The 15,284-nt window shown below is 49.1% G+C and overlaps 1 protein-coding gene across 4 annotated transcripts in view; it reads right to left on the reverse strand.

Moving 5' to 3' along the window:
• The window catches only part of MYO7A (myosin VIIA), a 160,908-nt gene that overhangs the window by 65,497 nt on the left and 80,127 nt on the right, over window positions 1-15,284 (reverse strand). For all 4 annotated transcript variants that reach the window (XM_019530449.1, XM_019530448.1, XM_019530446.1 and 1 more), the window contains 11 exons: window positions 12,390-12,574; window positions 10,535-10,656; window positions 8,486-8,628; window positions 8,282-8,395; window positions 6,969-7,122; window positions 6,317-6,393; window positions 5,451-5,570; window positions 4,044-4,186; window positions 3,522-3,732; window positions 2,718-2,853; window positions 471-577 (listed from right to left, as the gene is read on the reverse strand). In XM_019530449.1, the coding sequence (XP_019385994.1) occupies window positions 471-577; window positions 2,718-2,853; window positions 3,522-3,732; window positions 4,044-4,186; window positions 5,451-5,570; window positions 6,317-6,393; window positions 6,969-7,122; window positions 8,282-8,395; window positions 8,486-8,628; window positions 10,535-10,656; window positions 12,390-12,574 (1,512 nt within the window). The remainder of the gene's footprint in view (window positions 1-470; window positions 578-2,717; window positions 2,854-3,521; window positions 3,733-4,043; window positions 4,187-5,450; window positions 5,571-6,316; window positions 6,394-6,968; window positions 7,123-8,281; window positions 8,396-8,485; window positions 8,629-10,534; window positions 10,657-12,389; window positions 12,575-15,284) is intronic.

A 15,284-nucleotide genomic window follows, 5' to 3' on the forward strand; every position in this document is an offset into this window, starting at 1 on the left:
ACTTCCACCAGCCCCTCTCAATCTTACCCTCAGTGATTGCTTGGAGTCAAATCACTTTGCTCTTCATCTGGTTGGTAACTGTTCAATAAATTTTTGCAGTCTTAGAATATACCCTTTTGGTTTTCTTCCTTTTTATAACTCATTTGCTACCCAGCAGTACCTATTTCTTTATTTTACACATTTATAAAATAATAATCCCCATAGCTCCAAACAGCGCAGCACCTAGATTAAGAGCGATTATCTTCTGATACGATAGTTAATGACTTGATCTACTGATTTGTAACTACTAGAGAGAGCGTATCCAGAACTGTTAATTATTTAACACTGTTCAGTCACTCTGCGACAACCACAGGAGGAAAATACAATGGACAGTATCATCCCTACATGCTTCCTCACCCCTTTAACCTCCCATCCAAGAAACCCAACTATTTGTGAATGGACTATAACGTATCTCTTCAGGTGTGTATTACCATAGCCACATCAGCTTGGAAGATCTGCTTGATGAATTTGTTTCTTGACGAATGGACCAGCTGAATGATGTCTCCATGAAGCGTGTCCCTGTTTTTCTCCAAAAACCCTACAAGAATAATGGAACAACATGTACCAGTGATGTACAGAAATACAGCTAATACCTGCATGGCAGCCAACTGCCCATCCTCTGCCACCTGCTAGTCTTGTGGCAATGGTGGGTAAAGTACTTAACGTGTAACCCAAAGCCCACTAGAGTCCATGGAAGTCTTTCTATTGACTTCGACAAGCTGCAGAGCAGCGGTGATGAAAACGTGGCCTTCGGCTTTCCATTGCTGTTGTAGCTATTATTAATAATCTTGGTTACAGCTGTTCTGAGGGACTAGTTGGGAAAAGGGCCCCATGGACGCACAGAATAGCAGGCTGTTCCCTCTGCAAGAAGTTTACAGTCTAAATAGCCAAAATAGGAAAAAGCTAGAGTCTACATAGTCTAATTAGTTACAGTCGAAATAGCCAAAATAGGAACAAGAACCCGCATAACGTAAAAGCAGAGTGAACGATATGCCGATGGCTAACATCAAGTTAGTGCCATGACTGAGGGGTTTGATGTCAGTTTAGTTAGGAAGAGATTAAATAAATGAAAAGATATTTGACAAGGAAGGTATGAAGGAGACAGCACATGTGGTGGGAAGGTAGCACATGTATTGTGTGAAGCTGGGGGGGTGGGTTTAGTTGGAAGGGGGCTAGCAAACTGGAAACACATGAGGAGAGAGAGCTGTGAGGAGGGACAGAAGAAGTGAGACGAGTGTGCTGTGAGAGGTGGGGTGAAGACACTGGGAGAAGCTTTGCACACGCTGAATGTTGCACACCCAGTCATTTCCGTGCACAGCTGAATTTGCACATCCATAAGCCAGGTGTGGCTAGCTTGTCCATCTAGTTCTGTCACTCCCACGCTTGGCTGACAGAGCACATCTCTCCATCTCACAGACACACTTTAAAACAGTCCACGATGGTATGCGAACAGCACATTTGGTCAGATAAGCTTACTGCTATTCAATCTGTCCGGGTGCTGCTCACATGCAAACAGTGGGATTATCTTAATACTTTTTGGCACAACTGTTGAAACTCCTGGGTACCAACCCTTAATCTCAGCTATGGTCAGATGATCAAGGTTGTCACTTAGGCTCTGTGCTCGTCCATAAACTGGGGTCACGTTTTTAAAATCAAAGTCTCCAATGTATAATTGGTATGCACGCAGCATAAATCATTATTAATGTCTTATTCATTAAATAAATCATTTGTGTATCTATTTATTTCATATTCATGTATTTATTTCCTTTGCAAGTAGTCTTTGCAGGCCCCAATTAAGGCATGGTCAACCTTGTGCTAAGGCCCAGACAGATGCAAATTACTGATACAACACTGCCCACAGAGGCGTAGCAAGCTTCTTCAGCACCTGGGGCAGGGGCTGGACATGTACGGCAGCAGCAGGACATGTAGGGTGATGCTGACATTGGGCATCTGTTGCACATAAAAGTGATTTGATTTTTGAAGGTGCTGAGGACCCACCACTGCTATTGACTTCAAGGGACTTGGTGAGTGCTGAACGACTCTGGAAATAAGGCACTTACTAAGGTCCTTAAGGGTTGATAGCTCCTGGCATCCACCTTCGGGATGGCTGGCCCAAGCTTGTTTCTCCTCCTTGTGCTTTGCCCCCCGCAGACGGCCCTGAAGTCTGAATGGGGCCTGACGTTTCAAACGTGGCAGTGCTGTGTTAATGGCAGGCCACGGTACAACAGGAACAGATATCAGCACACGTGAGCTAGCTGTCCTCTGGCTAGTCCTGGTACTGTAGTAGCAAAGCCCTGGCAGTATGAAGCCCTTCAACCACTGAATCTGGACTGGAGTCCTGCTCAGGATGATGCGGTTTGTGCTGAAATCCATACGCTGCAGCTGAACTAATATTAGTACCTGATGCAGGCAAATTAAAGTGGAGCTGGGCATGTCTGCGTGTGCTGCAACCACACCTCTGCGGGGTTGACATAGTCAGACTCTCCCATGTATGCGCATGCACGCACACACCCACGCACACACTTTTCCCAGGCAATCAAAGCTGGCAGGAACGACACCACAAATTATTTCTGTTTCCAGGATTCTCTCCTCCCAGGGCCCTTCCTCAACACTTTTGCTTCAACAGCGAAAATCACCCCATAAGCGGCCAAGCAATTTCCAAAGCAAACCTCCTTTACCTTTTGTTTCATAGTAGACTATCCCAGCAAAGTGGTTAATCCCAAACTGGGTTTCGTAGTTATTCTTCGGAGGGATGTAGTTGGTGTTAAGCTTGTGCTGGGAATTTAGTTTATGCAGCATTGTGGTATCTGTACCCTACACATGTAAGAAAAAGCCCAAAACGTAATCACCGCTAGTCCTGTGGAAATAGGTTTCGCACGATCATTTTGTTCCTTTTTTACAACAGTGGGGCAGATACATTGGGAGGAAACACGAGAAAGATAATTCACAGGCAAATTCCATTGGTATTTTGTATATGAAATAGCACTGGGTAGAAGACTATGGTTAACGGCATGATATTTTTCTCCATGACCCTTGACGCAGGTGATTCCAGAGAGCTCATCAGATCCCACTGCAAATAAGCCTTAGCCACCATAAGTACTGATCTGTTTGCAACAATGACAGTGCATGCAACCAGCCCGTTCTAGCCCATCTAGGATGCCTTTAGAGATTGATTTAACTCTGAATATCCCCAGTCCGTTCACAGGACATTAACTGAGATGGCAGCCATCTCAAACGCACCCAGTTGGTTATATTTATCCAAAGAGGGAACAGAAACAATGCCATGAGACCGAAGCATCCCATCATACAATGTTAGTTTCATAAACACCGGTACCACCACCCATGCGCTAGGCTGTGTTCACACGCAACTTGGGGCAGATGATTTAGAGCAGTTAATCTGCAATAACCTGAGATGGTCTGCAAACTCAGAGAGGTGTGGAAGTGAGGGGGCTGCTAGAACCAGCCACTGGCCCGAAGCGTACCTTGGGGAACTTGCTCTCCTCATCAATGAGCGAGATGATATTCATGGGTTTGACGGCAATCATATCCAGGGCGTCCTGGTTGTCAGTGAACTCGATGTGCTGCCAGTTGATGTTCTCCAGGTTGTATTCCTCCTGCTCCAGCTTGAAGACGTGGCGCACAAAGAACTGCTGCAGATTCTCATTTGCAAAGTTAATGCACAGCTGTTCGAAGCTGGGGAGGGAAGGGTGACGGAGAATCAACTTGGAGTCGCAGCACCCACCTTGTTTCCTGTTTTCTAAGGGAACTCTCAAGCACTAGGCGAGATAGATATTGGCTGCGTTGTAACTAAAAAAGAAGTGAACCCGCTACAGGACAACTAGCACCATATGGGCTGTGTCTGATGATATCCCATCCATGTCTTGGCCTGCCTCAGCTCAATCTGGCTAAGCCTGTGAAATTTGGTCAGAGTGCATAGTAAGGTAGAGTAGTTTGGGGTACTGAGGAAGACAGAGGGTCCTGCAATGTGCCCTCCAGCTTTGTACCTGTTCACAGTGAAGTTCTCAAAGCCGAAGATATCAAGAAGCCCGATGGACCGCCTGACATTTTTGAGTTCTTGGGAGGGAGGCCTGTAAATGGCAGCATTAATCTTCTCTACAATCCACACAAAAAGTCGCCCATAGATTCCCTGAAAAAAAACAAAGAGATGTTGCTCAGGGAAACACAGCTGGTGGGCATCTGGCTCTCATTCGGGGGGTGGGAGGGGGGATCAGCTCTCCTCAATAAGGACCCAGGACCTGGACTTTCCATCAATACACTTGTATCCCAGAAGACTGCCACGCTGGTTTAAATCTGTAATAACCATCTTGCAGTTGGGGAGCAATCTGCTTACAGGTACGGGTTAAAGTCAACCGAGAGCAAATTCCCAGATCTGAACACTCTCAAACATTGGTGGGGCTCGAATCTACAGCTCGAGTTTGTATTCATAGGCTCACAGAGTCCCAGGTTGGTAGGCAAATGTTGAAATACCCATCTATACTGCTGACAGTGCCCCGCTTTCAACCTGGCATGATTACCTATAGCAGGCAGATCAGTAGAGATAGCAAATATAGGGTGCTTTGTCCAGATACGACATTATTTCCTTAAATATTCCTTAAATACTAACCAGTCAGCACTAATTGGTGCTGGGTCGGCATTACGGGGGTTGCAGGCATTACTTCCTGCTACATAATTCAATACAGCGCGTACACAGGGAACTGTGGCGGGGGTCCAGCACCTCGATAGCTAAGGATCTGACCTGGGAGTTGGCTCAGTGTCATTTCCCTGAGGTTCAGGAAAGCTCAGACATGCAGCTCTGGCTCCTCCCTTGAATCCTGTGTGAGTCCAGACTTCAAACCTCCCGAGGAGGAGGGTGTTCAGGTGTGGGACTCCCCTGCCGGTCCATCTCAGCCTACTCACAGAACTCTGTCCCGTGCACGATATCTACATTGTGTCCCCATCACATCCTGGTAGGGTCACTCTGAGCCACAGCCCACCCACTCCTGAGCTGAACCCAAAAATGCACTGGTCAACCCAGTCCAGGGATGCCCTCCTGCGGCCCATCTCCAGCACGTATTTCTGAGTCTGGCAAGTGTGAGTTGCAGTGGATAGGCAGGATGTTCTCAGAAGTCTCTCTTCTGGGACTCACTGGGGACACAGTGTAGACATACCCTGGGTGCATCTCACAAGAAGCTCTCACTCACTTACCAGTGCAAGGACTTCCAGGCCCGCAGGAACCACTGATGATGTGAGCTGAGCTCCAATGCAACACTGGCCGCACTGGAGTACAACCGTTGTGACCATTTTACCCAAGGACTGGTACATGGAGCTCCGTCACCTCCAAGCAAGGGAGAATCCAAAAAAATGGTAGGTTTCTTTTATTGCAAAGAGAATGAGCGTGCCTTGGGCATTACCTTTACGAAAGCATCCCTCACATCCAGCGCCTGCTCCATGCTGAGCGGGGTGGAGACTGTCTCTCCTCTGGTGATGATGGTACGGCTAGTGAGGCAGTTCTTCACATCCTGAGGCTCCACCTGACCAACCAAACACAGCTGTCACAAGGGCCGGGGTGATCCTGCTTCAGGCAGGGGGATGCACTAAATGACCTCCGGACTTCCCTCCCAATTCTGCTCTATGCTTCGATGATACCTACATCTGCAGTGGTTCAATTCAGGGGGAAATTAGTAATAAATAATTTGCTTTCAAATGCCAACTGATCCACACTGACACCCTAGGCACCTCAAAATGTAGGTGCCTGGCCCCAGGAATATGATCCAGATGGACAGGATTAGGGACCTAGGACCCTTACACTGTGCATGGGAGGTCCTGGGCACCACTGAGACTGCACACATGCTGAGTGGGGAGAGATCAACCACAAGCTGTTATGAAACACTGAGCACATTGGTGTGTCTGCACTCCTGCTTCTCCTCAAAGCGTAGGACTCCCTCCGTCCCCTTTGGATCCAGAGTGCCTGAGGGCTGCTCTAATTGACATTACGCTCTCTTCTAGTCTGGCCGCTGAAGATGGCTGGGACCTGCTGGTAGGTGCAACATGGGACGCTGCCACGCCAGCCAGGTTTGTGCCACCTGGAAAACTCCTTATACACTGGTGTGCTCCCCAGAGGGAAGATCCAGACAGTTTAGGGACACCTTACGCTGCTAGAGCAAACCTGGTCCCTTCGCCCATGCACAGAACATCCAGCGTGATGGCATTCCCAATATAAGGCATTAGCAACCAGAGGAGCAAACCCGCACGGTAATAATGTGGGGGAGCAACTGACCTCCAGCAACGAAGCTGCAGTGATTAACGATGCAGACTGCAGAACCTCGCAGGCATCCAGGTTATCATACGTCCGAGCTGCAGGGGGAAGATGGCAGGGAAAACCAGTGCAGAAGCTGCCTGTGTGGCCATTCCCTTTTCATTCAGGTCACGCAGGCTTTTCTCTCATCCGCTCTCCTGCCCTTCTGCTCCGAGGACAGGCTGGAGATGGGGCGTGGAGCCCATGGCTCAGCTATGGACTGGGGGGGGAAGAGGCAGAAACCCTTCCCTGTGCCTTAGTTCCCCATCTTTTAGAGGGGATAATAGCACTTCTCTCCACGCGGGGGTGTAGTGATGGTAAACACTTTCAGGATCGCGAATGGATCAGATTCTACTTTACTGGAAGCCACAGAAGTCATTAAGGGCAGAGAGATTTAGATCCCACTTCAAAAAGACTACAACAGTCTGGTTCACAAAGGCTGTTCCCACCGACAGTGGGAAAGTCAAGGGATAACCTCAACTCCGGCTATAGCCTTCGTGGGGCACGGGCCAGGTCTTTCAAGCTTAGCTTAAGTCTTGCCACATAGAATATGTTGCATGGCTTCACCGTCCTGGAGGTGTAGCATCCTCTGAGTTATTTCATCCTCAGAAGTAAACCACCAGGCAACTCTTACCTTCGTACCGCAGGTTGCCCATGTGCAGTATGGCAGCCAGAAGCTTTGAGATCTCCCAGTTCTCAGTGTCCGTGAACATCAGGACTTTCATGGCAGAGCGAATGTTTGCATACTCCTTGCTGTCATCTCTGCCGTCGCAGGTGGTACAGTTACCCTGGGAAGGAAAAGCAGTCATCACCTGGCGCATGTGGTGCACCTAAGAAACCATGTGTGCTCAGTAGCAACAGGTATAACAGATCTCTGATTTCCCACTGAAATCAATAGGACACATCTCATAAATCCTCAGTCCTTCCTCAGCCAACTTCCACCTGAAGTCAGGGAGCCTCTCGGCTCGACTCGTAACGGTTGGAGAGAACTCAATCTTCTGCAGAGATGTGTGACTCTCTGGGTCTAAAGCATGCCAGAAAGATTTCCCTCTGGCTTCTTCTTGTAAACCTCCCATAATGAAAAAGCAGTGAGTAAAACCTGCCTACTTGTAAGGGCCTCTATTTATACTTATACTATGGAGCATGGTTCAAATGGTGGTTTGACCTACAGAGGTATCACTGTCAGCGGCTACCCATCGTCTGGTTGAGGGGAGGGCACAGTGGAGGAAGAGCTGGCAGAAATCAAAGGAAAACAGAGACAGGGGATACATGTGAGAGGTCCCACTGGGCTGGGGCATGCACCTAAAGTCATGGCAGACTTCACAGCGCTAGGCTGTCTTGTGGCTCTAGGTATCAGAGGCACCTTTTGTCATCTCCAGCTGTACGGCTGCTAATCAGCCTTGCTCATGACAACTCACTAACTGATCATTCATGCATTCGTTGCTTCCTGCTTGGGTTATGGCATTAAACTGTATGTGGGCTTAAGAGCTCAGCCACAGGTAGTGAAGAACGCAAGAGCCCACCTACTCGGTGACGCCAGCTACCAAGTGCCCCCCTCCCTGCTCTCCACTCATCCCACCAGCTTCTGGCAAAACCACAGGTCATGTATAAGGTTTCAGTCCTCATTTGTGAGTAAATGGCCCTGAACTCCTGGCACGCTCCAGCACCTGACTGTCCCAGCCCTCAGACTCCACGCACTGGAGTCAGTCTGAGAAGCGGGGCTCTCGGGGTAGTCGCCGATTGCACGTCTCTCTCCTGCAGGAACAAAGTGCTACCATAAGCCCCTGGGTGCAAGCTTGCAATGAGCCTCCAAACAGCCCCATGTGAACTATACAATTTCAGGGCATGTTTTTCCCCACGGTAAGTCTAACTCCCTTGTTAGGACAAGCCACGGGATCCAAGCTATTCCCTCATCTCCCCTGCCGGACCTTGTTCTGCCACTCTCACCATAGCAAGGTAGTTATAATCGGTGGCTTTCCCAAGACCCAGCTTCTTTTTCTGTTCTGGTGTCATTCCTTTCAGCATACAGTAAAACACATGGTAATTCCTCTCATCATGGGCCTGAAGGAGAAGAGGACATGGTTAGTGCTGCTAGGAAGATGAAGCTGATGAACGCCAAGAGCCTCTCCGGTTCCCCCAAAAGAGCCTCACCTGTCGGCAGACGCGGGACTTCTCCAGCAGGTACTGCTCGATCTTCGCCCCTTCGATGGCACCCCGCTTGTTGAAATGGATGTCGATGTATTTACCGAACCGGCTGGAGTTGTCATTACGAATCGTCTTTGCATTGCCAAAAGCTGTGGGTAACAACACAACGGGGCAAAGCTGAGACCTGTAACTAGCTCGGGAAGGAGCCTGTGTGTTTACTCCAAAGTGACAAAAAGCAAAAAAACTCAATGGAGAAAGGATGGTTCGGGAGGGCGGAATAGGCTACCAGAGCCTTTTGCCCTTCAGGTCCTCAGATCTGGTCCAACGGAGATGTTTCTGCAGAGCTGCTTCCAGGTACAAAATAGAGGCAAGGGGGAAAGGTAGGAAAGACTCAACATTTGCAGCCCAGCCAGGAGGTGGTGCGATGATCTGAGCAATGGTTGAGAGAGAGGGATGATTTTGGATGGGCATTAGTGGAGTAAGTTCAGAGAAGCCCAACAGGAGGCAAAAGCATGATCTTGTAAGGTCCCTTCCAGCCCCTGACACCTATGAATTTATGAATTACTATATCTGAGGTGGGAGACAATAGACACGGGGGAAAGCAACTAGGACTTGGGACAGAAAACAGGGGGTGGATCCTCCCTGGAAACTAACCACCGAAGGGCACCTTTCTCCCACAAGCCTACTACAAATATATGGCATTAGTGATACGAATTAATTGTAGTAGTAACTCAAGGAATACAGAGCTCAAATAAAGCATACGGGTGCAGCACCAGCTACATACATAGAGGACTAATGGAAAATCAAACTGAATGGGATGCTTGTGTTGTTTTTTTTCTTATGGCCAAGAAATATGAAGATTTTTCTCCCTCCATTTGGGCTGTCATTCTGATGTATTTGTATGGTTGTAGTGCCTAGAGCTCCACTCCAGGACCAGAAACCCGCTGGACAGCTGGGTGTTAACAAACACAGGGCAGACAGACGGTCCCTGCCGCAGAGAGCTGACAACTTTGCCTACAGATGTTCCCATAAAAAGAGCACCTATTGAATGCACATTTTGTACAGGTCAATAAAGTGGGTTGCCTGGCACAGAACGCCAACAGCTGGTATACAAAGGGTGACACCACAGACTCCCCATCTCATTCTCTTCTGTGCAAGAAAATACAGCAATGCTTATTTGCTAAAAGCTTCAAGCCACTGCATTGGAAAAAGAAGGCTAATTCATTTACCCCACAAATTAAAGACCCAACACTGAATGCCCTTAAATCTTATTACTGCGCTGATACTGAGTGTGTTCTCACTGAAATAAGATGGTCCTCTTGTTATAGATTCATAGACGTTAGGGCTAGTAGGGGCCTCGGAGGATCACCGAGTCCAGCCCCCTGCCCGAGGGGCAGGAAGTCAGCTGGGGTCATAGGATCCCAGCAAGATACACATCCAAATTTCTCTTGAAGGCATTCAAAGTGGGTGCTTGAACCATCTCCAATGGCAGGCTGTTTCAGACCTTGGGGGCTCGGACAGTGACAAAATTCTTCCTTATGTCCAGCCTGAAATGGTCTTGTAGGAGTTTATAACTGTTTGACTTTGGGATCCTATAACCCCAGCTGACTTCCTGCCCTTTGGGCAGGGGGCTGGACTCGATGATCTCCCGAGGTCCCTTCCAGCCCTGATGTCTATGAAATCTATGACCCTGTCATCCCTCGGGGCGCTCTGGTGAACAGACGTCCATTATCTAGATGTCCCATGGGTTGCCTTCCCACAACTACCATGATGCACGCCATCATGTTTTCCAAAACGCCAAATTTGGCCCAAATGATCCATCTCTGTGAAATCTTTTGCTGTCACCAAATCTCTACATTTTGAGAGAAAAGGGTGGCGTGTGAAAAAATGTGCCTGGATCTGCTGTTAAGCATTTGCAGTCCTGGCTCTTGCTGGGAAGAAAGCATGTAAAAAGTAGTTCCATCGTAGTTCCCCACTAATGCCCATCCAACGATTTGTGTATTTTTTATGATAGCAAGAGTCTTGCACCTCACCCAGCATCTCCTCAGGGCTCACCTTCCAGTATGGGGTTGGCCTCCAGCACCTGCTGCTCAATCCAAGAATGCTGCCCGCTGATGGCAGCCAGGAACTGGAGAATCAGTTTGGTGCTTTCCGTCTTCCCCGCACCAGATTCACCACTAAAGCGGGAAGGAACATGTAGAAGTAAATGCCCCCCAACATAACGCCTGGACCTTGAACTCTGCATCCAAGCAGACTGGAAACCCCCCAGGCCTCTGTTCTCAGCATAGGTAAGCCCAAGCCATTGAATTTGGATTTTCAACACACCAAACGTGGGGATCCGCTTGAACAAGGAGATTGTGTGAAGCTGATTACAAGAGTAGAAGCCCATGGCACCGTTAGGATCTACATCTGATTTCAGATCAGGAGCAGGCTGCACCCATGTTCTGCGGTGCTTGGAGCTAAGGTTGGCGTCACGCCTATCCCCATCTTCCACATCATTACAAAGCCAATTCAGCTCCTTAAGTAGAGTTTAGATTATTGTTTGTATAAGGCTGATCCTGTCTCGGGTAGGGGTTGGACTAGATGATCTCTGTAGCCCTCCAGCCCTACTTCTCCACGACTCTGTGATTCCTCTCTGCAGACTCTAAACATCAAGGACACATCTATGCCACATCCGGTCCATAACAGGAAGCAATCCAGAGAAGCATGACACATGCACGACACGCTAAAATGGATGCAACGAAGCACCACAGAGCAGGCTGTGCATACACTAATATGTTCAGTGCCTTGGGTGTGTTATTGGTGCATGCCCAGCGTTGGGTTACATTCACTTTGGTGCTCATGGAGTGGATGTGCCATGCTTCACAATGAGGCAACTTAGCAGTTTCGACTGACAGTCTGGACACACCCCGAGAAGCAAGAGAAGTCAGCAGAAGTGAGAGATTCCCAAATTATGCTCTGTAGGGCATGGGTTTATGATTCAGGGAGAATTGGTTGCTTGCATTTAAACAAGCTCTTTCCCTTGATTCAAGCCACCGGTCTGCATTAGAAGAGAGTGACAGTCTCTCTAGACTTGTAAGACATTACCTTCCCATCGAAGCTGCTTCTATAGAGACCACAGAGATTTCATGCTGTTGGAGCAAATCCATGGGAAAAGTAAATGTGAGAGGAGTTCTGCCAGACCTTCTCTTTACTGAAGTCTGACCCATATTATGAAAGAGTTTGGGAGCCCCTGCTTTAGGGCCCAAACCTAGGATCCAGGATTATCTCATAGTGCAGGTTGTCCCACTGGTTTTAGAAGACCTATTCCAGAGTAAGGTGTCGCTCACATGATGGGCATAATGGGGCTGTTAGGTAGCACAAGTGGTTAACCCCAGGATAAGTGATGGCTGGATGCAGGGATTCGTGGGTATGATGCTATTATGGGGTTACATCAGGGGCCAAACAAGGTGATTGAGATGGTCCTTCTGGCCTTGAACTCTATAGGTCTCTGCATCAGTAATTAAGGAATAAACAGGATGAACTATAAAGGGAAAAGCTGCAAACAAATATCAGGAGAATAACCAAAGGAATGGCAGAAGCGTCATCACTTGCAACATTAAATCTAGGACTGACAAAAGGTAGGCACTGGATCATCTAAAGGGTCTTGTTCACCTTTAACTCCAATGGTAAAAGATAGTTATTAAGGTCAATCCATGGACTCTGAAGCCTCTCAACCCTATGTGACTCCCCACCAGGAGCCAGGCAGCATGGAGATACCAACCTAGCCTATGCTTCACGTTGTGGATAAATGTTCTCTCAATCTTAATCTCCAGTGTTGGCTACCTTGGTCTCTCCACAAGCAATGAAGTCATGGGTGCTCAGCAGCTTATGCAGGCTGGACTCCTGGGCTCAATGCTCCCAAACCCACCTTATGATGCAGCATTGATCCTTATTGTTGCGCTGCATGTTGAAGTAACAATTGTCAGCAATAGCGAAGATATGTGGCGGCATCTCCCCGATCTTCTTGTTGGTGTACAGGCGTATCTGCTCAGGCGAGTAGATGGGTAAGAGCTGGTAGGGGTTCACTGCCACTAGGATGGATCCTGTATACGTCTAGAGGAGAAACACACCAAGGTTTATCGGGGCCAGTTTCAACCTGTGGCCATCGCAGCAAAAACACGGCCAGAGCTAGCAGACACCCAGGTTGATCACGCGCAAGAGGAGAATGCTGCATCCACTGCCCGGATGACGCAGGTATGTTATATCTCAGATACTCTGGAGCTGCTCTGGACAAGGCCTTTGGTCCACCTCCTACAACACTGTGCAATGTTACTGTACAATATTCCCTCAAGACCTGACCTTATTTTGTTACAGGGCAAGAGAGGCTGCAAGGATGTGCTGGGAGCAGGCAGGTCAGACGTGCTGGGGAGCAGGCAGGTCAGGCCAACAACACTAGTGACCCCCAAGTAGGAGTCTCTGGGCATGGGATAGTCATAAACTCATCCCTAATGAGTCCTGGCAGGGTGGCTCTGCTGTTAACACACAGGGTGGCTCATTAAAAGCTGCTTCTTGCTGAGCTTCTCTCTACTATCTCTAGAGGGGATGTTTAGCAATGTCTCTAGGCAGCACAGGAAACGGTGCCTCTCTTTTCTCATCCCTTGTCCCACAGGCTATAATTACATGAAATGAATATGGCCATTGACTGTGATCCAAGCTGCACATCCTAAGACAAAGGTGGGGTGAGCAGTAGTGCTAAGATACATGCGGGCACCACAGTGCAGCATCTCTAGCGCCTGCAACCATAGCAGTCAGGGAAGTGCAGCAGCAGTCAGTGTTCAGGGCAGAAGAAATCCCCTTGTAATCTTCCACTCCGAAGATCTCTACGGTTCTGGAGGGTTTCTCCCACGACTGGGCAGATTGGTACAGCTTGTGGGGGCTTTTGCCTTTCTCAGATCTCTTAACTGTGTATTAGCCACCTTTGCAGCAGCAGGATGTTGGCTGTTGTGGTCCCCCTGCTTTACCTGTGGCAGGTTTGGGTGGTTTGTCTTGTGTTGTGTCAGGGTTCACTGTGTAGTTTTGCGCCAAGTTTAGACAATGTTTTGGATAGGGATGATCCTCCTTCTGGCAGGGGGTTGGACAAGGCTGAGGTCCCTTCCAGCCCTACTTCTGTATGACCCTATGACTTAATTCTAGCTGGTGAAGGAATCTGACTAATGGGAAAATATCCGTACTCTTCCCATTCGAAAACAGCCTCCAGACCTAACTAGCCAAGACAAGAGTTACATATCCTGATCCAAAAGCCGAGGAGAAAAATCAGGGTCAAAATCCTTCCTATGCTGGTGGAACCAGGAATGAAAAGGCCAGTGCTGCCAGTGCTGCAGAGTTGGTCATTTACATGCAAAATAAAAGGCCCTATATCTTTTTATTAGCATGCTGTAATGTCAGCAGATGGGCCTTTGGCATGAAGGAGAAAAGCAGCACATGCAATGAAAACCTCCGGTGAGCAACCTTCAAGTCCTCTTTGGGGTCCGATGGACTTTTAACAGTGGTGGGAGCCAGCTGGGAATGTAGTGATGGTAGGTACTTTGCAGTGGGAAACAGACCCTTTGCATCACGACCAGTGGCGTTTTTGCAGTGGGCTCCAGCCAATTAAAATAAACTGGCCTGCATTGGCGAGGTCAACCGGCGCTTACACAGTTGGTGCTGCCAGGCAGGCCTTGGGTTCCTAGATAGTGACCCATGCTTTTGGGAGGGGGACTTGCTGGGGTGGGATGGGCTGCACCTCTCTCCTAAAGGCAAGCGTCTTCTCTGCCAGGTTGGCTGATCTTGTATGGCGAGCTTTAAACTCGCCTCGCTGGGGGAGGATCTACAGGAAGACGAGGAGACGCCACCCGAGCAAGACAGGTGACAAATGCAAGGAGTGCCCAGGTAAGAAACAGGGGTCCAGACAGTCTCCCAAACTGGGGGGTGGCACATGCAGCTAGGCAGGGCCTTAAATGCCTATATGCCAATGCTCGTAGCACGGGGAACAAACAGGAGGAACTCGCCCTCAGAATAGCCAGTTCAGACCCAGACATAATAGGGCTTACAGAAACGTGGTGGGATTCATCCCACGACTGGGCAGCTAGCACTGGGGGCTATAGGCTTTACAGGTGGGGTAGAGAAGGAAGGAAAGGTGTGGGTGGGCGCTCTATGTCAAGGAGCAATACACATCCCCTGCCAGCAAAATGGGGTCAGAGGAGGGGCAAGCGGAAGTCTCTGGGTCAAGATACAAGGGGGCCGTGGGGAGAGGGATCTAACGGTGGGGGTCTACTACGGACCCCCCAGCCAAGGGGAGGAGCTGGACTGGGAATTTTCGGGCCAGCTTGCAGAGGCACTTAAGGCGAGGCATGTAGTTGTCATGGGTGACTTCAATTACCTGGACATCTGCTGGGAGGAACAGCTAACCAGGTCGGACCGTTCCAGGAGGTTCCTGGCCGAGATACAGGACCTCCACTTAATTCAGGAGGTGCACAGTCCCACCTGTTGGACCTGGTCCTGGCCACAGGCGATGACCTGGTAAGGGGCCTCCAGGTCCTTGACCACCCAGGTGATAGCAATCATCACTTGCTGGAGTTCACCATCCAGTGCAGGGTGTCGAGGGCCTGCAGCAAGGCAGTAGCCCTACACTTGAAGAGGGCCGACTTCAACGAGTTGAGGAGATTAGTGGGAGAGGCGCTGGGGTTCCCGAGATCAGGGGAGCTCAGTGCCCAAGATGAGCGGTCGTTCCCTAAGGAGACAATACTCAGGGCCCAAGGGGTGACCATCCCAACAAGAAGCAAGG

Source organism: Crocodylus porosus, unplaced genomic scaffold, assembly GCF_001723895.1.
Source record: "Crocodylus porosus isolate Cpor-Errol unplaced genomic scaffold, CroPor_comp1, whole genome shotgun sequence".
Classification (NCBI taxonomy): Eukaryota; Metazoa; Chordata; order Crocodylia; family Crocodylidae; genus Crocodylus; species Crocodylus porosus.